The following is a 24,378-nucleotide window of genomic DNA, read 5'->3' on the forward strand; positions in this document are numbered from 1 at the left end:
GCAGGAATCATGCAGTGTTTCCCCAAACAGCATCTCAGTCGCAAATTTTACCATTCATTATATTTACTAGATCTAAATGTTAAAAAAGAAAAACTCAAATTATCATCACAAGTTGCACAGTAGTTCCATCATCCTGAGTAAAGTGAATACATGTATGTGAAGGATGGGGGATAAAAAAAGTTTACATCCCTAAATCCTGGCTAAAAACAGTCAAATACCCTATAGCTTCAGGTTTTCCCAAAAAATCTTTTAAGAAAACAAGATGTAAATGGGAACCCACTGCTGCCATTTCGTCCTTTACAATAGTTTTTTTTTTTGTTTGTTTTTTGAGTGGCAATGCCTGAATTGCATTTGAACTGTCAATTTGGTGCATGTACAAAACATGCAAAAATAACCACATCTCTCTCTCACACACAACAAACATACATAGGGCTTACTGGTCACTGTAGCCCCTCAGCAGTGCAGAGTTAAAAATAATAATAATGATAAAACAGAACATATAGTGTTTATCATCATGGAGGTTCGAACCAACAGCAGCCACGAGCAGAAGCGTGTGACACGACCATTCAGCTGAGTCAGCTTTCTGTAGGAGGATCTCCAGTGGCATCTTCTCCAACAGGAGCTCAGGCTGCTCTCAGATTTTTGTCCACACCAAAATTACATCCTGAGCCAAAGATAACCTGGAGTCCAGTCATTATGCAGAAGTCCTCTGCTGTAGTCTTACCCTCACCTTGCTGTGCTTTCTGAAAAGGAAAACAAGTGAGTACGCGTGCGTGTGTGTGTGCGTGCGTGCGCGCGTGCGTGTGCATGACAACTTCAATAAAAAAAGGAACACTTCAATATGACAAATGTCAGCTGGTGAGGCAGTTTGTCTTGTCTGTTTACCGTTGTGGTGATGACACCATGCACTTCCAAAGGAGGGCATACAAAGCAAGTATAAAGGTGATGAACACTGTGGCTGCAATTGCACCTGAAAGCACAAAAACATATTTACATGTTAAAACATCTGCATGTGTTCTAATAAGTATCATTCACTGTGTTGTATCTTCTGTAGGGAATATTGCAGAATTTATATTTTTTAATCTGTTGAGCTGAATGAACCAGTTAATCTACAGAACATACTGTTCATTTATCCTTCATTATTATACATCAACAGAATTCCCCAACTACTGTATCTCTTCGTGTTTTGAGAATTTCTCCTTTCCTGTCAGAGGCTGTATTTGTAAATGTAACCTTTCAGAGCTCTGCAAACTAGTATCCTATGATCACAATATTACAGACACCTGAGAAAATTCACTGCCTGACCCAAAGTTCTTGTCTGAGACTAATGAACTGACGTTTTACACATTTCTACACACAATTTGATTCTGGCCAGCAATGAACTATGTCGTAACAGAACATTTGATTTCGCCATCCCTATCTGTGGCAGCCTCTTAGTTCCAAGAAGTGCACAGTTTACTAAGATTATGTTACATCATCTTTTTAGAAATAAACGCCAAACTTTTAAAAATGCTCAAGGGGGATCACAGGTTTGTGAAGAGGCATCAATTTAAAGTTCGATTCCCAGAAATGCTGCTTCCCATTTGGTCACACATCTGCATGCTCTCACAGTAAAACACTTCCAAACACATGGCAGTGTGGTCCCTCCCCAAGCAAACAGAGGCACGGACACATGAGGGATACGGGGTCCCCAAAGTGCAAAGGTTCTCTAGTACAAGGTTCAGATGATAAACACAAAACAGACCTTAAAACAGTGCAGATATAAATGCAATTAGTGGAAAGGTTGTTTCTGAATCAGTGAGGATTTTGGGGAAATCTCTGTCTTTCTCAGCCAGTGAAAATAGCCCCAAGCGATTCGATCAAAATCACAAGATGTCTGTTGCTTTGCAGTGACACTCCAAAAAGAACTGCCAAATAAAAAGTTTCTGAATGTTTCTTTAAAGTTTGGTTTGGTGTTGGTGGTGTAACTTGATTCCCCTTCATTTTTGAGTCCTGACTCCAAGTTAAACAGACAGTGTGTGTGTGTGTTTTTTTTATGTAAACAGGTCCTACAGAGCCTGTTCAGACATCAGATTTTGGTCAGTGTGATGCTCACCAGGGATGATTCCACTGGTCCTGGTTGTAGAGTTTTCTGTGCAGGAGGGACGAGTGGCAGCTGCAGTCGAACCTCCATGGGGGAGAAAATAGAAATACACGAAAACAACGCTAACATAAGAGACTGTGATACATCTGACCACAAAATTTAGATTAAAAAAAGTTTGTGAAATCTAGCGATCTAACATTTGAACAGTTCCATACCAGCTTCTTCATTTACATTAAAAAAAGTTTTGGTTTAGATTATCATCTAGCAACTACAGGTTTCCTCTTCTGCATTTATGTCACCAGGCAGGGATCTATCAGCATCTCTGACACTTTGCTACATGTCTTGTGTTGCTCAGAACAAAAGGATTAACTACCAGTCATTTCAAGATGACACATGCTGCTAAATGGAATTTACAAGGTGGATTTCCCTGTTTATCTGGTGCTGTAATCTCACTGAGCTGTAATCTCACTGAGCTATATTACATAGTCAAGGCCCTTTAACCCCGTGTTGTATTGACATGATTGTTTAATAAACAAACTGTGACAGACAACGTTTTACTAGAAAAAAAAATCCCAAGATACCAATCTGGTGAGCTTTTGACTACAACTCAAGAAGAAGACAGAGAAAATAAACCTCACCATTTCTCTGTAGGACAGTGTGTAAAAGCTGCCGTGTAATATTTGGGTCAACCATCTGAAAATGCAGCAAAACATTCATGCTTGAACAAAAAAGCAGACACCAAGACAGGACAATGCATTGCACTCTTACTCAGGTAACAACACGTCTTGTATATGTTAACAGATGCCACCTCATACAATGGCATTCAGTTTGAACAGAAACAAAGAAAGCAAGGTGCGTGGTAAATGGAAAAGACGTGGGAAACTGGTTGCAGGAAATCAATGTGGAAAATCAGAATGACAGGAGCAGATAGAAACTGTGCGAGACACGTTTCCAAAACATTCACGTTGAGAAAACTAGGGTTTCTGTAGTCTAGCTGACATGACCATAAAACAGCTGCAAGCCCTGGTAAACCAGGTGAACTTATTTCAGGTTGTCAAGTCAGACTACATCCCGACTGATACATTTTGTGCTTTAGTACACTTTGGAAAAGTCCGTTTTCCGCTGTAGCGTCTTACCTTTGAGCTGCTGACAACTGTGTTGCTCTTGTTTGTCGGCCCCGTCCACATTTTTGACTTTGTACGGTCAGACTTATTCACACCAACATGTTTCCTTGTTACCTCAAGGTGTTTTCTTGGCACCTCAGCTTTGCGTCGAGACGCTCCTCTCGTGCTGCGTTCAAGTGCTTCTCCCAACCTCGGCTCATGATGTAGGTTGGGTACTGGTGCCAGACAAAAAGCTGGATCCGGACACATGGGGCTCATCCTCTTAGGCATAATTACGTAATTACGCACGGGAGCCAGGGTAGTAAAATGTCAGTTGTTTAGTGTTCACTAACCACCTCGTTTGTAGGTGTCAAAGCTACACTCGTGTCTTTCATGGATGCAGTTAAATTGCAGCATTTCCTACAACAAGTGAAGCGATTCTCTGCTGACTTTTCTACAGACAGGCACAAGATGCCAGCTGATCCAGGTTGCTCATTAAAGATACGGATATGAACTGTTGACTTTCTGCTGCTGCCAAGAACAAGTTTACCTTGACATCATTTTACAGGATGTCTTACACCATCGAAGAGCCACCTGAGAAAAAAAAATCCAGCCTGAACCAACGAAGATATGGCACACCAGAAACAACTTTTATCTAACCGTTCACCTGTTTTATAAAAAAATAAGTGATTGAACAAATCACTGCACCAAAAGCATGCTGGTACAGACAGGAAAAACAATTGACCGATTCCATTTTTAATTTGAACACCACATCTGGATGAAAACGTTTAATGCAGACTGTTCAATACAGTAGCCAGTAGGATCTGACCTGCAGTTAGTTACAGCACAACTCCACAAATTTGACAGATGTTCAAATTCAGCACATCAATTGCAAATGCTCAGAAACCACTCTGGGCAAGCTTCATATGGGGGTTTGTCAGAAGAACAGCATACACACATGGTCAATTTACTGCTTTTGAGATTAATAATGCCATGTACTCTACCTTAAGGAGAGACAGTCTGCAGAGATATTGCACTGAAGTTTACACTGTAAAAGCAGAAAGAGCAAATACAGATCTCACTCACTCACACACACCCGGATGGTGTATATCAGCACATCATATACACACACACACACACACACACACACCAGAAAGAGAGCAGATACACATCTAAATATGCAACCAAAGTAAACTGATCAGCGTTAACATGAAGAAAGACATTTATACAGAATCAGACCTAAACTCATAGTGGAAAAAAGTCAGCTGTGGAGTGTCTTAAAAGTAGAGTGGGACGAGAAACCATTCACAACAAATCTCTCTTTACAAACATGATCTATTTTGGGAAAAACCTGACTAGCACACAATGAGGCCAGAGAGTGCAGCAGCAGCACGAGGTTCCCCAGAATCACCTCAGTCACAAGAAATGATGGTAGAGTATCAGTGATCCCAGGTTTGAGAGGTACAGACAAACCCTGAAATGCAAATGTCTGAACTCTACAAGCTTGCTTAAGTGCAAGGTGTATTGACTAGCAGAGTGATGGACAACACAAATCTTAAAACTGTATGTTAGCCACATTGTAGCTTTAAGATGCATGAACAACATAATCTTCAAAGGTGGGAATGTTTAATTCATTTACTGATATGACAACAAAGAAAAGCAAATAGGTGTTGTCACTTCTATTTAAAAAAAAACAACAACAACAAAAAACATCACTGTAAAATTATTTTGCTATTAGCGGTCCAAGCAAACCATCTGTTGTCTTGGCTCATTTAGAGTTTTCAGACTGACCTCAGCAATGAGGCTCACTGGAACAATACAGCAAATAACCATGGCCACCTGGTGGGCATAAAATGTTATGCCTGCATGAAAAACCAAATATTGAAAGAGTGAACCAAAAGAGTGACATACTATGAATTCCTAAAATAAGACTGTGAGATTGTCAGAGTTACTTGAAGCAGAAGCACAACTGTGGTTAATACTCTCTCAAAAACCGTAAGAGCTGAGATCAAATTGTTAAGATCCAATTCAATCTCAGTAACATTAAATGGGTTGAAGACAACACGTCACCAATGCGCAATGTCACACTAATACGTCCTCAGCTGGTACTGAAACACCACAGATGTTCACCCTTTGAAAGGTTAAAAGCAATTCAAATGTTACTTCTTCTCCTAACTAAACCCATCACTCCTTCAGCCCCCATCAGCCAGGTCACACTCGGGTCTGGCCGCCACCCTCCACCCTTTCTTGCTTGCCTTCTGGCACCTCATCCCAGATTAGACTGCTTCCAATCTATCCTTTGTGTTGAGAGCTGGCAGGTGGTGTGTGATGGGAGTTGTAGGAAAAGCAAAAAGGCAGAGAGAGGCGTGTCCATGAGGACGAGGCAGTGACATCACATGATTTCACAGCATGAGTTCTGTTTTCGTGCCTGCGGAGGTAACGTGAACACGCATGTTAACACAGCAACACAGTCAGGCATCTAAACACTGGCTGGCCAACAGTTTTAAAGTTCAGTGTTGATAAGGTGTGTTGTCAGAACTTACAGTCTTGTAGAAGGCTTTGGACTGGTTTCCCAGATGCTCTGACTTTGCCACAAGATCATCCAGTTTCTCTCCTCTCTCCAACAAACTCTCCATGGTGTTATGCTACAAAAACAAAATCTTTCTTTATGAAATAGTGTGCACTGTAAAGATTCTGTCTCAACAGGGGCTCTGGAAATGCTACATACCGTTTCAGGCATGTAGTCACAATAAAATTGAAGCACTAATAACAGACTCTGGTGTTATAACTATAACTGAAAGTTGTGCCACTATGAGCTCCTCTCAGTTTAGTACTCCAGTAATAGTGGGATCTACTTCATACAAGTGTTTTGCTATAAGGGAACATTTATTTCAATGCCTTTACTTAAAGCTACAGCAGTAACTTTTTGCCTAATATTTTGCTGTAGAAATGTTTTGAAACTTGTCTTAATGTGGAGAGGTGCTGTCAAAACCTCCTGTGACCCAGATTGAAGAGCACTGGCAGCAGTGCAGAGGTATTAGCTTCTAAAAGGTTTTGAGCAGGACTGACCTCTAACCAATCAGATATTTTCAATTACTTATGCTTGATCAGTAAGTTTAGTTGCTTTCTCATTTCTTGCAATTTCATAACGACAAATATCTGAACAGTGGGGCAGAGCGTGGTGGAGCGTAGCAGAGCATAGTGGGGCAGGGAGAGGGAGCACTGGGTGGAGCAGAATGAGTTGATTTGGAGTTTCCTGCTGTTGCCGCCTTAAGTTACACACTGTAGCTTTAAGTGAGTAGGCGCGTATATTTCAGCCTATTGATTAAAGCACTGAGTCTCAGCTTATGGAGGTAGTTCACCAAAATGATCTTTGTCTCATCCAGCTCTGCCTGCACTTTGGTCATTGCATCTGCTTCCCTGGGGTTCTGGGAAAAAGACAGAAAGAACACACAAGACATTGTCAGGTACACTGCTACCGCATGGTCATTTGGCAGCATTTCATAATCCAGCTCGATTGGCCGCAAACAGAATCAAATTTCATCTTCATGCCTCCATCTTTACATTTTTTAAAACATTTATTTAGTCAGGGAAGGTCCACTGAGAGGCCACCTGTCTTTTTGAGGAACACCCTGATCACATTCACAACGACCACAGTCTGAACTGTTGGCCACTCAACTTCACTGAAGTCATTGTGGGAAAGCCCTTTACTCAAGGTGTTGATGGGCTGCTTGGTCATTTGTGCTACCCAGATATAATCCTGCTCATCAGGGGACTGAACCAGCAATCTTCCAGTTACAAGCTCATTTCTCTTCCCTTTAGGCCACTACTGCCCACTGAAGAGCATATCTCAGTACTATTTAGTAAACAGTGTCACATAGGAAAGTTTGACAAATTTGGCACCCACATGAATCTATTAGTGTTCTAAGTACACAGTGATAGCCATATGCTTTCAGGGCTCTCCTTTGACTTGTTTTAGGGTAAACAGATTACACCCTCACCTGGTATTTAGCAAGGTGAATATCCAGGGCTTTATAGTTTATGGTTTCAGGACTGCCAGAAGGCCAGTCTATACTATCCACTTGCTTGGAGAAGTCCTCTAATACCTAAAAACAAATCAAATCAAGTCAAAATGTATTTATACAGCAATTTAAAAACAACATCTTGTTGACCAAAGTACTTTACAAGGACATGGTCAGAACTAAAATAAATAAGATCAGTAGAGGAATACAACAACATAGGAACACAAACACACAAATTACACAGAATCAATAGTTAATAGAAGGAAGCATCAGACAATACTATGTATTAAAAGCCAAAGTGAATAAATATGCTTTAACCAATGATCTAAAAGTTAAAGTCTGTAGATGATCTAATATTGGGAGGTAAACTATTCCACAATTTAGAAGCCGCAACAGTAAAAGCATGGTCACCCCAGCATTTGTATCTGGCCCTGGGAACCTCTAAAAGAAACTGGGTTGATTATCTGAGCAATCTTGTAGGTTCATGCCACCTCACCAACTCAGCAAGGTAAGGCGGTGCCAAACCATTAAGAGCCTTAAAAATAAAAATCAATAGCTTAAAATGAATTCTAAAATGGACTGGAAGCCAGTGAAGAGGCTAGTACTGGGATTATATGGTCAAATTTCCTGGTACCTGTTAAAAGACGAGCCACAGCATTATGGACCATTTGAAGACGAGTGAAAGACAACTGATTAACACCAAGGTATAATGAAAAAAACCTTAGAAAAAATCAACTGGACATAGATTTCTAGATCGAAGACGTTTCACCTCTCATCCAAGAGGCTTCATCAGTTCTGACTGACTGACATAATGCATTACAATAGTCAAGTCTGGAGGTTATAAAAGCATGACTGCAATCTCAAAATCATTAAAAGAAAGAAATGACTAACAACCTCAGGTGAAAGAAACTATATTTTACAACTACATTGATCTGCTGTTTGACAATGACTTAAAACAGACATGTTCAATACTGACAATGACAGTAAAAGTGCAACAACTATGTTTCTTTATTGACATATTTTCTACCCACCTTGTCCAGCAATGTGAAACAGACTCTCTGTGGGTATTCAGTATCTGCGATGACCACAGCACCCAGGTTATCATTTCTCACATACACATGGCACAGGTACTCTTAAAGCAAGAGAAATAAAACGGTGTATTTACATGATGTAGCCCAATGAGAGGAAAAAGAAAACATTCCTCTTGGTTGCTGGTAAACACCACAGAGTCCAATGTTAAATGAAACTGATGTTCCCAAAAATTTAACATAACTGACCCCACTCCTTTTTACCTTGTTCTTTTACAGAGGCACGGCTTCCTTGAGTTGTTCGTTCAACAATCAAGGCACTTGTGAAGGTCATGAACTCCTGAACACTAACAAACCAAAACAATTATATCACTTTTGGAGAACACAGGAAAGGTCAGATATGCTGCTTGTTAGACTTGGCCTTATCATTTGTAACAGAGTAAAATGTTTCGTCGGTCACATATGTCAGTAGTGACCAGTCAGACGCACCTGGAGCGCTGAAAGAAGCTGAAGGAGGACAAGTCGTAGGCCGCTTTGAGGAGGTTGGCTTTGGTCGCGCCTTTGTAGAGGATGCTGAGGCTGTAGAGCTTCATACTGCCGCTAGATCTGTTCTGGTCACAGCGGGTACGATCACACAGCTCTGGTGATCTAATTCGAAAAATGAAACAAGCAGAGCCATATGAGAACACTATCCCTCATCTAAACCAGTATGCTAGCTTCCCCGCTAACAGTACCGCTGCTAAGGAAACTGGAGTCCCAAACAGCTGACGAGTGCTAGGTTAAAAGTGAAAGCAGCCGCCGGCTAACCAGCTGTCCTTCTTCCTTGGGTTAAGTGTTTTCTCAAGAAGAAAACAATATGTTTAACCAGCAGCGAGTAGTACCATGTTACCAGAGTCTGGCGGTAACATAGACGCAGTCTAAAGTTTACAGGATGATATATTTCTGAAGTCAAGCACACTGCTAGCTACAAATGCTATCTGCTCTTCGGGAGGCCTCGGCTAACTTACCAGAATAACCAGCAGCAAATAGTTTGATTCCAGTCAAAAGAACTTAAGAAACCTGCTTTTTAACATAAACTAAAACCTGTAACCATATACAGCTCCCTTCCCAGACACCTAATCCAATGTAGTCAGCGAGAACTTAATCGATTTCAAGATACAGTTTTACACCCAAACACCACGTCACGACCCCAATTGTCCAACGGGATATTGACTCCGATGTAAGCACACCGCTGCTCTCCCAGGTTCCGGTTTAATATAATATAGTCGTGTATTATTAAGTGTTTCTGGGCAATCTTATGCTTTCAGTTAATATTCTCGAAATCGATACTATTAACATTTCCCCAGAAGTGCAATAAAATAATAAACAAAAATTGCACGGTTGTCTGCAACTTGTTAATGAAAAGATGTATTTTTCTCTTCATGACCAAGTCCCATTTTTATTTACTGATACATTCTATATATGAATGAATACATGAAAACACAAGAGAATGTTTTTTTAAACAATGAAGCAATGTTAAAAATAAAATCAGTAAAATGATTTAGCCAAAACATGTAAAATGATTTAGCCAAACATGCCAATGTTCATCTCTAGTCCCTGTGGGTGGCTGGTAAACACACATTCTACAGAACAAAATTAAGTATTATTATTATTATTGTTGTTATTGGTATGAGTTGCACAGCTTGGTGGCCAGGCTTTCATCTGTTTTGTCTACAAAAACATGCTCTCCTCACTTGATGTTTTCTCTGGTAATCTTGCTCCATTTAACAATTTCCTCATGGCCACTTAACTCACTGGTAAGTGTTTTCCATGGCAAACGTGTGTCTGTAATTCATTTCCAAGGCAGCACACTGAAATCTTTATGGGATGGAAACCGCAAAGCTTTGAGCGCATCTGTTGACACATCTTCTGCACTGGGCGAAGAAATCACTTCTCCCTTAAAGTAGTTTTTGTTTTGTTAACATTCTGAAGTAACAGTGTCAGTAAGAAGTTCAGCTAAGAGCTGGAGGTTTGCTTAAAAATTCTTAGTTTTTTATTCTAAAAATTAATGGTTTGTCACAAGAATGAAGGTTTGGATAGAAACCTTATTCTGCTTTTCTTGTTTCATTGACTGCTGGAGCGGATGGCACATTCAAAGCGCAATTATGGATATTAGCTGGAAGGATGAAGACAAATCCATGGTTTTTACATAGCAATGAGGATGAATAATTTTTTTCATATTATATAAGAATGAAGATAAATGCAAAGGCTTTTTCATGAAATGTGTGCAAAAGTGAAGATGGCTTTTTAGTTTTTCTTATAAATGTCTGCAAGAATGAAGACTAATCCATAGGCTGTTTGTACCACCTCTGCCTTGCTTTCTTAACAATTTCATGTCCCGTGCTACACATACAGTATGTACTGTAAATGTTTTTGAAAGTAGCTTCTGAACATTATGGAGATCAGAATTACTGGAAATATTATAATTGATGAGAAAGTTCCCATAAAAGGATAAGTTTTTTTTTTTTTTTTTTTTTACACTTTATGGACGCTGAGTTAAAACATCATAACAACAAAAACTTAGGAATCTCCACAGCATTTGGGAAGAACAAGTACTGCAGAGCACCGATGGTCAGCAGTGGATACGATGGATAAGGTAAATACATGTAGATTTAGTTCATCAAAGTCAACATTGCATTTTACTCAATGAACAAGTCAGAATGCATAAATAGGTAAACAGGTAAATGGTGAAAGCTAATTCAAATAAAAAAAAAAAATTTAGGCAAACTTTTCAGAAATACTGTTAATACAGTGTTTGAATTTAACAGACTTGTTATGTAACTTAATTTAAGAAAATAATAGGCATAAAAATGTTTTTGTTTAACTGAAAAAACCTCAAATTTATTAAGCTTTTCTACATACAAATGTAAACAATGCATGCTGTGTACAATTAAATTTTTGCAAATTTATATGTCTTATAGCAAGTTAGTATAACATTATACCATGCTCTGTTCACACTTAGCAAGAAAATACATTTTTACAAATCTAATTATGGAACACAATAGATAGGTGGTCTTAAATGCAACACATTACTATTATGTTAAAGTGAAGTTTCTTTCATTTTGTCATGGCTTTATGCTTTAGCAGCACACAGTGTCACATCTGGCAGGGGTTGAAGGCAGCAAAGGTGGTCATTGGTGAAATGAGGTGATAGATATGTGTTTTGTTGCTTCAATACAAACAGAACTCCAAAGGATGAGGCATATAAAGATGCAGTTCAGCCTTCTAGGAAGGTTCTGTAGGTCATCTTTACTTATCCCCTTCAATCTTAAGGTTTCCTCTTCTGGCTCCTCAATTTTACCAGGTATCCAACTAACATTTAATGATGCTGTCCCTGCACTATATCCCTCCCAAATCTAGTTTAGTTTATGTGATCATGAACTGTCACATAATCCATCCAGCATCATGGGAATCATTGAAATCCATCCAAGTTTATACAAAATACTGCAACATTAAAATTATTATGTTTAAATGATTAAAAACCTAACCTGCCTACTTTAACCTTGTCATTTCCACCAAAGCAGCTGTATAGTGAGTGAAATCATTCCTTCAGTGTCCTGTCTCTGATCTGGAGTGCTCATTCTTTCAATTTAAGTTTGAGACAAGAAAAGTTGGTGACAAATCTAGAACAAAACAAGAAACAAAGCCATAAAAATGTAACTACAAAAATGCCGGGCTCCTTTTAAGACAAGGGGACAAAAGCCTATGGGTCATATTAGAGGGATGACACAAATGACCAATGTGTGTTGTACTGTATAGGTTGGAGGACGTGTTGAATTCACAATAACCCAATCCATATACAACCAGGCTTTATCATAGTTTCATTGTCAGTCTACAAATCTGTAGATGTATGACTGGAAAAATAGACTACAGTGTTACATAGAGCAGGAACCAGTTAGAAGATAAACACAAACACCAGGCCAGGCTATTGTTAGCCATGCTAGCTTCATTTACAAGTTTCAGTTGAATATAAATTAAGATAGCATGCAGCAGTGAGACAGTCTTTAGCTCCCAAAAATCAAAATGCTGGACAGCCAAGCCTACAGGTAACAGTCAACCACAACAATAATACCTTCTAACAATGAGGTGGTGAATACTGCTGAGACAAAGACTCCATTGGAACACAGAGAAAATTCAAACCAACTTGCCAAAGCTATAAAAGGTGATCAGGCCATTGGGTGTTTCTGGTTACAACCACAGGCAAACACAGAACTTGATAGGATAGTTAAATATAGTGCTGACCAGAATGAACGTGACTGGACAAACATCTTGTCCAAAGGTTACTGTCTAACTTCTTATATACTTCTTATATTAAATTACTTATATTAAAGTACTTGTGAAACAAAACTAATTATTTCTCTTCCATGTGGGGTTGGGGGTGTTGTGGTAATGGGTGTCCATGTTGCTCCCACCCTAGTATTTAACCAATTGAATCACTGAGACAAATTCCTTCAAACCAAAGCACAAAACAATGTAAGGACAGCCCTGTGCAAAAAAAGCCACAAAGATTGGAGAGAATATTTTGTTAAAATACTTTAAAGAGTGTTGCCTGCTCTAATCACCTACATATTTATACAGTTTAAGTCAACTAACCTGCCTTTTTGTTTTATAGATAATAAATTAGTCTGATAGTCTAAAATACAATATACAAACATTTCTTTACATTTCCTTGGCCTGTAATCAAACATGGTGACTTACTGTAAGTGGTTTACTGTGTGAGAGACAGCTGGCTGAATAGAGCCCCATCTGTGAAAACAACTCAGTGGGTTAAATTAACCAGATAATCACCTACTGGCAAGCACTTGGCACACATTCAAATCTCTACAGCTTGCTTTCGATGTTTTCAGTTTCTTCATTTCTTAGTTCTTCATGGTAATTGTATTTGTTAGATGCAGTCAACTAATAACATTTTTTGGTTGGACAATATAAGTTTTTATCACAGAAATGCAGGCAAGCACTGATAAGATAAGATGAGATAACTTTACTAATCCCTCACCAGGGAAATTCACTTGTTACAGGAAGTGGAATAAATAAAAAAAGCTCCCAAAATAGTATTTACTAAATAAATACTAAATAGTACATAATCAATATAGTATTATAACAAAATGATGATGGAAACACCTTCCATCTACAGTAGCAAAGTTGTTCTCTACTTTCTTTAGCATGTTGTGGTAATTAGTGTTAAAGGCTGCTGCTACTCAGGTCCTAATCTGAACCCATAAATAGGTCACCTGATTTACAGTAGGGATAGCTACCCTGCTGCTGGCTGTATTTATGAGCATCAAGGCAGAACTGGGATAGTTTATTTTAAAAGTGGACAGATTTCCAGAATTTTCTAAAGTATTTAATTAGGAATTGTCAACACAAAATAACAATGTGTTGTCCGCACACATTGGCGCAGAGTGTGTAGCCAAATTTAATTGGAGTTATTAATGTACTATTACAGATAAATGGGCAAAGTTAAACAGTGATGAATAAAAGAATAAACCGAATAAATGTGGGGCCTAAATTGAATTCTGAAATTGTTCTCCATAGATAACCCCACTCTAGTTCATCAAAGGCTTATTTTTATCTTCTGAATTTATCATCTTGACTTTTCAATTATGTACTTTCCCAAACTAAAAGCCAGTTAAAGGGACATTTAATAGTAGAAGGTATCAATTATGTGCAGCATGTGATTATATTGCATAAATGTGTTCACCTTTAGGCCAGTGCCATTATTGGTTTACTCTGAAATCCTGCAGTCAGGGCACTGTAGGAAAGGGTCACAGTTACATTACAGGCAGAGTCCAGAGCTAAAAAAAGCTCAGACCTTTGGTCTGGCAAACTACTGGAGCTGATAAGCACAAGAGACCTTCACCTGCAACAAATTATTGTTAGTTTTAGAGGTCATCATTCCCTTGCTGTTGCTAATTTTAGACAGGTTTCTAATTTTGCAAATATATGTGTAACTCTTGGACCTCTGAAGTTCCATCATTGAGCAACCCTGTGGCACTGCAAGTTGCTCTATCGAATAAAAAGAACAAGGAGTTCAGATCACCAGTTTCTTGATCTTATGTGTTTGATTTGTCTTGTTGGTGGGCTGTGAATTCCCACTCAGTTGGGTCAGCTTCAGGTCACACTTTGCTACATGAAAGCAAAGAATAATTTACCAAAATGATCGTAAGTCTTTTTTTTTCATTAGGTTAAAAGTAATCTGATATTTTACAGTTTATACCTTAACTGTAACAAAGTATTCAGTTACTGACATTGATCATTGTGAAATTATATATGTACATATATATATAAAATGGCCAAACTGAATTGTACTCACAAGAACAGATTAGGTTAGAATATGTGAAATAGGTGGTGCTAGCTTTGATAATCAGCATTTGTAAAATGTAATAGGCCATAAAACCAGTAGTTCACAATATGATTAAGCAAACTATTATTATTATTGTTATTATAATTATTATTATAACAAACTTTATTAATTCAGAGTAGGTTCTCTGAGAGGCTACCTGTCTTTTTCAGGAGTGCCCCTTTCGCTTTCATACAGTTCCACATTCACACCTGGAAACTGCCCGGTACAACCACAGACGGAACTGTGGCTACTAGAAGGTATAAATTACATGCAGTGGTGTTAATGAGGGTGCGTACTGCAGGAGAGGGTCACAGTTACATTACAGGCAGAGTCCAGAGCTAAAAAAAGCTCAGACCTCTGGTCTGGCAAACTACTGGAGCTGATAAGCACAAGAGACTTTCACCTGCAACAAATTATTGTTAGTTTTAGAGGTCATCATTCCCTCGCTGTTGCTAATTTTAGACAGGTTTCTAATTTTGCAAATATATGTGTAACTCTTGGACCTCTGAAGTTCCATCATTGAGCAACCCTGTGGCACTGCAAGTTGCTCTATCGAATAAAAAGAACAAGGAGTTCAGATCACCAGTTTCTTGATCTTATGTGTTTGATTTGTCTTGTTGGTGGGCTGTGAATTCCCACTCAGTTGGGTCAGCTTCAGGTCACACTTTGCTACATGAAAGCAAAGAATAATTTACCAAAATGACCGTAAGTCTTTTTTTACTAAGTTAAAGGAAATCTGAGGTACTATATGTTATAATATATGTGTAACTCTTGGGTCTCTGAAGTTCCCTTGTAGAGCAACCCTGTACCACTGCATGCTGCGCTTCTGAATTAAAAAAAAAAGTTCAGATCACACCTTTTTAAAAAGAAAATATACAAGTCAGGGTAGTCCAGCAATGTTCCCATGATTCATGGTCTTATACTTGTTTGACACTTTTCTATGCATTACAGCACACTCAAAGCGCTTTAACACTATTTGCCCATTCACACATTCACTGGGAGCAACTGGGGGTTCAGTGCCTTGCTCAAAGACACTTTAACACATGGACTGGAGAAGCCAGAAACTGAACGAGCAACCTTCTTGTTAGCAGATAACCCGCACTACCTCCGGAGCCACGGTCACCCCATTTGAGCTTGAATTTTTTTTTTACTATAAATGCAGAATAAAATAATAATTTCTATTGCATCATGATGGAGCACCTTGTAGAAACTAGTTGTACACATAATATAATATTTATCATATAAATCCATCTAGATGCTGTGCTAGTCAGCAGTTAGCTTGAATTTCTGTTTCTGGGTCTGTAAAGTTTAATTCTTACTTTATAGAAATTAGGTCATGTTTGACTCTTTTTTTTTTTCTTTTTTGAACTTTGCACAATGTCTTTACTTACGTATGTGTGTGCGAGTCCGTGAACCTACATTGCCAGATGGGGTGAGTTTGGAAGGGGTGGGAATTTGTGTCCAGCCCACTTCACCTTAGCATAAAAAGAGTGGAGGTTCTCGTGGTAGTCACACTTCTCTGACTCTGCACGTGCATAGGGTGGACACGCGCTCACCACAAGCCTAGAAACACATACAGAAGCTAATTTAGATAAATCAGTGAAAATGCCGTGTGTCAGTTCTCATCTCGACCAGATGGTGATGATGCCTTGCAGCTACAAGTCTGTGATTGAGACAATTCTCATGGTAAGATTTACTATGAAGTATTTGTCGATGCTTGAGTGCTTTATACCTTTAGAATACCTATGAATTTGTGCTTTTAGTTCATGTGACTATTGAATTAACACCAGCCTTTACACTCAGACTGCTCCATGTTGTACAAGACAAAACTAGGGGTGAGGAGCTTCCCTGTATTAGATAAAAACTATAGTCCACTACATGGTTTACCAACATTTTGTCTTGTGCATATGGTATAAGACTAAGAAAAGATCTGTTTTTGTGCAGCGCCTGACCTGCTCTTTTCTCTCCTCACTGCAGGTAGAGCAGATCCTGTCAGAGTTCATACTGAATAAAGAAGAGCTAAAAGAAGTCATGAAGAGGATGCAGCGTGAGATGGACAGAGGACTGCGTATAGAGACTCATGAAGAGGCCAGTGTTAAAATGCTTCCAACTTATGTCTGCTCCACCCCTGAGGGATCAGGTAGATAATTATTCTTCAGAGTTATTATTGCCACTTTTTAGACAAAGGCTTGCTAATGTTGTTAAAGTGTAATGCACTGCTTATCACTTAGTGAAAGACTACCTGTATGTTCAGATGTGGCACACTGCATGTATTGTATTGCTGTGACAGAGGTGGGAGACTTCCTGGCACTGGACCTGGGTGGGACAAACTTCCGTGTGATGCTGGTGAAAGTGGGCGCAGATGAGGAGAGGAGCTGGAAGGTGGAAACAAAGACCCAAATGTACTCCATTCCTGAAGATGCTATGACAGGGACAGCTGAAATGGTTGGTAACTCTAGGATTTACACAACAGCTCTTTTTCAGGATTAGTGCAGATTTTTCATTGCCAGTTATTCAGAGGAATCCCCTTGTTGAGCAGATATAGCTGTGTGGTGTCTGTTTAAATCTAAAATTGCCAAAAGCTTGTTTTTTTTTTTTTATTATTAACGCCGGTGTAGCATTGACTTTAAACTTCTCAGAATGACAATAATACAAATTTTTGTGCGGTTTCCCCCCACCTCATACCCTCTCCTTCTCTCTGCAGCTCTTTGACTACATAGCGGAGTGTATGTCCGACTTTTTGGACAAACATCATATCAAGCATATGAAGCTTCCTCTGGGCTTTACATTCTCCTTTCCTGTACGACACGAGGACATTGACAAGGTAGAATGTTATACTGTAAATTGAAAATGGTACTTTTATTAATAGTAGTACTCGGATAGAAACAATGACCTCCATTACATTTTCTCTTTTATATACACCTTATTTGCCAGATTTATACAAGCTCTGTATATATTGTAAAGTTTGTCCTTTTTCTTTCTTTCCATAGGGAATCCTGCTTAACTGGACCAAAGGATTCAAAGCTTCTGGGGCAGAAGGGAACAATGTTGTGGGTTTACTCAGAGACGCTATCAAGAGGCGAGGGGTGAGATGACATTTGATCATTTATAATAATATTTCTCATTTATAATATTAAACTAATAATAAACTACTAAAGATATTTAACATCTTTATATGTGCAGATGACTCTAACCACAATATAATGTTGTTTTTCAGGACTTTGAGATGGATGTGGTTGCCATGGTGAATGACACAGTAGCCACCATGATTTCCTGCTATTATGAAGATCGCAGCTGTGAAGTTGGGATGATCGTTGGTAAGATGTTGTATATGCTCTCACATGCTCATATGCGCTAATAATAATCAGAATCATGCTTAGACACATGCACATGCAGAGTCACCTGCATCTAAGGGTTGTCTTTTCTTTTTCACCAGGAACTGGTTGCAATGCATGTTACATGGAGGAGATGAGGAAGGTAGAGTTGGTGGAAGGGGAGGAAGGCCGGATGTGTGTAAACACAGAGTGGGGAGCTTTTGGTGACAGCGGGGAGCTGGAGGATTTCAGACTGGAGTATGACAGAGTGGTGGACGAGAGCTCAATTAATCCCGGACAGCAGCTGTGAGTATTCAGTTGCATTCAGTTAAAACATGCAGCGAAATTCACACATAGGAAAGCTAATAGCTTATTTGATCTAACTTTACATGTCATCCAACTTTATCTACTCTGTGTACATGTCATTAAAGGTGCTGGGAGAGATTTAAAATGTGCCACAGTCTCTCACTCCCTCTGATTTTCTGAATGAATCATCCTTCTGTGGCAGTACTCACCTGACTCTAAACTTGATAAACTAGTCAGATTAATGATCCCTCTCCTCTGCTTGCCAGAGTGTCTCTCGGCCTAATGGCTGTTTGTACATGCGCCCCTTTCACACAGATAACTGCTGAGCCCAGCCTCATTCAGTCTCTTTAGCATTGACGTTGCTGTCCTCATCCCTCTCCCTCTGTCCCAGCACATGCAAAGAAAAAAGTTGTTTGCTGATGTGTTTTGTGACGCACATATCCTTCCTGTTTCTAAGATCGTTTCAACAACCTGCCTCTAAGTTCATGTTTCCCGCCCTCCCTGTCAATCTTTCTCTCTTTTTAAAGTGGCCTGTCTCTTATTTTTCTTGCCTCTTATAGATATGAGAAGCTGATCAGTGGGAAGTACATGGGTGAGCTGGTCCGGCTTGTTATGATGAAGTTGGTAAATGAAGGCCTGCTGTTTAATGGTGAAGCCTCAGAGCTGCTGAAGACACGTGGCAGCTTTGAGACACGCTATGTCTCACAGGTGGAGAGGTGAGCATCCATGAATCATTACCTGGCTGCAGTTATCCACAGCTTAAGATTATTTTCTTTGCCAAAAGGCATAACACATTACTTATCCATGTAGACAATTAATGCATTTTCATGGGACAGAGAAAACACATAAAACAAATAATAATAATAATGTAAAGCTAGTGGGGTTACACTATATAGGCATATGCTAGGACACATGCTTATATAACAGTGTTGATGGAGAATATGGGGGACCAGTTTAGTTTACTTTACCTATAGCTGTTACCTACTGCAGTATCTGTAGAAACCTGATTTAAATTTGAATACTGAGTACAAAAGGGCATGATTATGTGTAAACATAATAGTAATATCAGTATTTATGTATTATAAATGCAGTGGAACCATTTAAAAACAGGATAAATAAGTAAGATATAGTAATGATAACACAATGTGATTTAAACATTTAGAAACGACTGCTCTTTTTAAAATTTTCCCATTTGCCATTTTTCAGCGACACTGGGGACAGAAAACAAATCTACAATATCCTGTCCTTGATGGGTGTTCTGCCTTCAGAGTTAGACTGCGATATTGTACGTCTGGTCTGCGAGAGTGTTTCCACTCGCTCTGCTCACATGTGCGGCGCAGGGCTCGCTGGTGTGATCAACCAAATGCGGGAGCGTCGCGGCCAGGAAACCCTAAAGATCACAGTGGGCATTGACGGCTCAGTCTACAAACTGCACCCATGGTGAGGAGTGACTTTTGAATATGTTAGTTTTCTGAATATGTCAAAGTGCAAAGCAATAAAAGTATGGTGCCTATATGATTAGATTGACCTTTTCTAAAACAAAAGTCCACCCTCATACAAAATGTTTTTTGACTCCCCATGGATAAGTACTGTCAAAAAGAGCTTTGAAGTGAATTTAAAAAATAAACGTTAGCTATATGAAGTGTCACTGACAGTAAATGAACCAAATAAGAATCAAGTAGTGGCCCTTGGCAAATGCTTCAAGGGTTCTTATGAAACTGCCAGGTCCACTTCATTGTAGTAAAGGAATTAGACGATTTGATTAATAGACAAAGTGACAGTGGAAAGGGAGATCAGACAGATGCTGGTTTGACTGATTCCAAACACTAAATGTGCTGTTTCTCTACCTCAGGTTCTGTGACAGGTTCCATAAAATAGTCAGGGACCTCACACCTCACTGTGAGATCACTTTCATCCAGTCGGAGGAGGGAAGCGGCCGTGGAGCAGCCCTTATCTCAGCAGTGGCCTATAAGATGGCCGTATGCATCTGATCTGACACAGTAAATGGAGCAGTGCGCTGAGCTGTCTCCCTGCAGAACAGATGCAAAGCATGCCTGACCTCTGATCTCAGAATAATGAAGACATGCCAACCACAGACCTGCAGCTCTGGCTTTTTCCAGACTCCGAGGGATGTTTGTCAGCAAACTGAATATGCACAGCTGGAAAACATACAGACAAGAAAATAGCAAGCTATTTATATTACAGACTGTGTTTGGTAATACTGGACCAACTTGTGGGAATTTCAAAGTTTCTGTGTGCTCTGAACTCTGAAAGAACTGTTGCACCCAGCATCAGGCGGCATGAAAACCTATTTAAAATACATGCTCCTTTTGTGTCACTGCTTGTTGCTAATGTTTGGTATGGTCCATGTACAGTAGAAAAATGGCTGATGTATTATTGATAATAGTATATTATAATGTTAATGCTAACTGGTTGGTGCACAATACAAGAATTATTATCTTTATAAATGTTGCTGTAAACTATAAATGCTTAAAATGTTTTGCTTTGTTGTGTAGTGGTTTAAGTCTGTGAGCAATGAAATATTTCTTTGGTATTGTATATTTACATTTTATATTAACTCCATGTATGTTAATAAGTAGGTTGTAGTTTTATATATGTGCATGATAAAATGTGCTTTGTGTCTAAATAAGTCCAACTGTAAATATAAATGCTTAATTTAAACTATTGTACTTTAAATGTATGTTGTCCTTTGACTGAGGTATGACACCAGAGCTAAGATAGCTTAGCAACTGGTTTGGGGGTTATGTGATCCTGTAAATAAACATTGAAGTTATAATATATTGCTTCTTTTGTCAATTAATGGAGCATCTCACACAGTAACACTCATGGTTGAGAAACAGTATTAAAAGGTAAAGCTGGTCATTTTTTATATTAACAGTATTTTCAACACTCCCCACACAATGAATGACTTGCCTCTGTTCAGGGTTAATCTGACTCTGTGTCAATCCTGAATCAGCTTATTCCTCTGTGCCACAGACCTCCATTATTGTCCAAAAACAAATAAAAACACACCAGTGAAACACACTGCTGCACTGAGTAACATGTTTCTTCCTTTTAAAACACAAGAGCCTGATGTTTGTTAAAATATCTGAAGATCTCCTGCATGGACATTTGACTTTTGCTTACTTCAGATGTTGTCAAAAGTTATGGTGGTTCAGAGCCTTTGGGTAATGTTTTTTCATTTCTTCAAAGGTCACTCTCCCCTGTCTCCCCTCTCGCCTCTCCCTCTCTGTTCTCCTTATCTTGGTTTTCCAGCCCATAGGAATCCTGGCTGCTTCACCACCTCTTATCAGGTCCCCTCTATGACACAAAGAGAGCAGCCATGGCCATGTAAGGGACTGTGCTGCCCACCACAGGCTATTACAGGAGGGTAGATGATAAGATGGGTCACACATAAAACCCACTCCAGCATCACACCTTGGCTGGGAGCTCACATACAAACATTCAGACATGGTAAGTCAGTCAGTGTTCCATATTTCGATACTGTCAGTCAGTGGTGATGTTAAAAAAACTGTCACACAATTTAGGAATCTTATTATTGTATTGTATTTAGGATATTGTGTGGTATTTAGAAACATAATTGTGCTATTGTGAAAGTGGCTGCTTTGTATGCGTCTGACATATGATTTGTGTGCATATTTGGATGTAAAGTGAATGAGTTTGTGCTCATCTTCTCAGGCAAGTAAAAAAGCCTCCAATAAGAGACAAAGGGGACAGAAATCGAGCTCCAATGTCTTCTCCATGTTCGAACAGTCCCAGATACAGGAGTTCAAGGAGGTACACGGCTTACTTTTAACTTTTCTTGGAGGAAATTTGTGTATAGGAACCTGTGCTTTATGCAAGGGAATGCAAATTTACAAGCAATTCTCTTTCTTTATAACTGGAGTGGCTTAACAAACAAAATTAGTAAAAAGTAAACCTCAGTTGCAAACAATTTAAATTTGTGTTGGAGAGATTTAAAATGTACAACAATTTTGAGTTTGATTTCCCAGTGTAGGCATTACGTTTTGCTCAACCTACATTTTGTTAATAGTCATAATTACCCTTTTGATTTTTAACAACAATGGATGATGAATAATGCTGAACCTACTTTGGAGGTGCACTAAATAACATCTGAAGCACCTACTGAAGAGTAAAAACAAAAAGCAGCATAGAACCTATTTATAGTTCAGCCTGTATTATTACACTCGGTTAAGGAATAGGTATCATAATATAACCAACATATAATAATTTAATAATTGGTGTATTTGCAATTGTGAACATGTATTTATTTATTTGATCTTTTTATCCTACAGGCTTTTGGCTGCATTGACCAAGACAGAGATGGTGTTATAAAAAAACAGGAAATGAAGGAGACCTATGCACAGCTGGGTAATTTATACCTTTAAATCTTTATCTTAATATATTAACATATTTAATATATTCATTTATACATAAAAATAAAAAGGATCAGCTTTGCTGTTGCAGTCTGCTTTTTTAAACACATTTAATACATTTGTTTGAATTGATTGACTATTGTGTGCATTTGTATGTATGAGTGTGTGTTTGTGTTTTTGTACCAGGGAAACTTAATGTTAAAGATGAGGAGTTGGAAGAGATGTTGAATGAAGGCAAGGGTCCCATAAACTTCACAGTGTTCCTGACTCTTTTTGGGGAGAAACTCAATGGTGAGAACTTTTCTCAGATAGTCAAACAAATGTTTGAGTTTTTATGACGGACTTTCAGATGATGCTGGGTATTTAGGCACATTTTGTCCTTCAGGTACCGATCCTGAAGACACCATACTGGCTGCCTTCAAACTGTTTGACCCTAATGGGACGGGTTTTGTTAATAAGGATGAGTAAGATACACTTTATTAATTAGCTTCCATGTTATTCATATTTTGCATATTATCCATAATTTTACACTATCTTATTCACCTTTTCTTGTACACTTAATTTTGTCTTGTTAATCCAGATTTAAACGGTTACTGATGAACCAGGCTGATAAATTCACAGCAGAAGAGGTTTGTGTTTTCTACTTTTCTATCTCTCTTTCAATTTTATGCCATTCCTTACAATAGTAACTTTAACCGTGCATAAACCTCTAGGTGGATCAGGCCTTTGCTCTGGCTCCCATTGACCCAAGCGGCAACATTGACTACAAGTCACTCTGCTACATCATCACTCATGGAGATGAGAAGGAAGAATCCTAACAAGCCTTGCTATTCATACAGTCACGTCATACAGGTCACTTGAACACAATGATTCAAAAACATAAATGTTGGAATATGTGGTTCAATCAATGTCAAATGTTCAGCGGTTATAACTGCAGAAGTTCTGTTGGTATTATGAATAAGATCATTTGTTTGTGTGCTTTTAACAGTAGAGTGTTGTGCTCCTCAAAAGTTTCTTTGTTGATACTCATTTTGATAACCAGTACTGTACTAGAATAAAACAACAATCTTACAATTACCTTGCATTGGTGTAATTTTTGATTGTGACCCTTTGAATCAAATAAAATAATCTAATATCTATATTAATCTTTATATACATCTAAATACAATATATATCGATCTATATATTTATTTATTTATACAGTATCTATCAATATAGCTACATCTATATTTAACTATAGTATCTCTCTTTATATCTATCTAGATAGATAGATAGATAGATAGATAGAAAGACAGATAGATAGATAGATAGATTTCTGAGATTATAAAAGAAAATCTGAACAGGACACAAGGAAACGGTCAGCAAAACTGACTATTAAAGTCCATCCATCCATCCATCTTCCTCCGCTTATCCGGGACCGGGTCATGGGGGCAGCAGTCTAAGCAAAGATGCCCAGACCTCCCTCTCTCCAGACACTTCCTCCAGCTCCTCCGGGGGAATGCTGAGGCGTTCCCAGGCCAGCCGAGAGACATAGTCCCTCCAGCGTGTCCTGGGTCTTCCCCGGGGCCTCCTCCCGGTGGGACATGCCCGGAACACCTCCCTAGGAAGGCGCCCAGGAGGCATCCGAAACAGATGCCCGAGCCACCTCAGCTGGCTCCTCTCGATGTGGAGGAGCAGCGGTTCTACTCTGAGCTCCTCCCGGGTGACCGAGCTCCTCAACCTATCTCTAAGGGTGCGCTCGGC

The 24,378-nt window shown here is 39.0% G+C and overlaps 3 protein-coding genes across 4 annotated transcripts; 2 read left to right on the forward strand and 1 right to left on the reverse strand.

The window, feature by feature from the left end:
• Window positions 1–3,964: 3,964 nt before the first annotated feature.
• ykt6 (YKT6 v-SNARE homolog (S. cerevisiae)) lies at window positions 3,965–9,450 on the reverse strand. The gene is made up of 8 exons (XM_020593983.1): window positions 9,244–9,450; window positions 8,726–8,884; window positions 8,501–8,583; window positions 8,240–8,340; window positions 7,188–7,292; window positions 6,549–6,614; window positions 5,730–5,831; window positions 3,965–5,614 (listed from the first exon to the last, which is right to left on the reverse strand). Exons 2-8 carry the CDS (start codon window positions 8,827–8,829, stop codon window positions 5,579–5,581), a joined length of 597 nt encoding a protein of 198 aa, XP_020449639.1. The 5' UTR covers window positions 8,830–8,884; window positions 9,244–9,450; the 3' UTR covers window positions 3,965–5,578.
• Window positions 9,451–10,846: 1,396 nt separating this feature from the next.
• Window positions 10,847–20,743, forward strand: gck (glucokinase (hexokinase 4)). 2 transcript variants are annotated; one of them, XM_020593806.1, is made up of 10 exons: window positions 10,847–10,871; window positions 16,596–16,758; window positions 16,909–17,063; window positions 17,323–17,442; window positions 17,609–17,704; window positions 17,836–17,935; window positions 18,055–18,238; window positions 18,799–18,954; window positions 19,445–19,678; window positions 20,091–20,743. In XM_020593806.1, exons 1-10 carry the CDS (start codon window positions 10,863–10,865, stop codon window positions 20,227–20,229), a joined length of 1,356 nt encoding a protein of 451 aa, XP_020449462.1. In that variant the 5' UTR covers window positions 10,847–10,862; the 3' UTR covers window positions 20,230–20,743. The 2 variants fall into 2 exon arrangements, with proteins under 2 accessions (XP_020449462.1, XP_020449461.1); XM_020593805.1 differs by lacking the exon at window positions 10,847–10,871 and adding an exon at window positions 16,224–16,304.
• Window positions 20,744–21,985: 1,242 nt separating this feature from the next.
• On the forward strand, window positions 21,986–23,453 carry myl7 (myosin, light chain 7, regulatory). The gene is made up of 6 exons (XM_020593813.1): window positions 21,986–22,036; window positions 22,555–22,630; window positions 22,822–22,926; window positions 23,021–23,099; window positions 23,216–23,264; window positions 23,349–23,453. Exons 1-6 carry the CDS (start codon window positions 22,001–22,003, stop codon window positions 23,451–23,453), a joined length of 450 nt encoding a protein of 149 aa, XP_020449469.1. The 5' UTR covers window positions 21,986–22,000.
• Window positions 23,454–24,378: the final 925 nt, after the last annotated feature.

Source organism: Monopterus albus, unplaced genomic scaffold, assembly GCF_001952655.1.
Source record: "Monopterus albus unplaced genomic scaffold, M_albus_1.0 scaffold20.1, whole genome shotgun sequence".
Taxonomy (NCBI): Eukaryota; Metazoa; Chordata; class Actinopteri; order Synbranchiformes; family Synbranchidae; genus Monopterus; species Monopterus albus.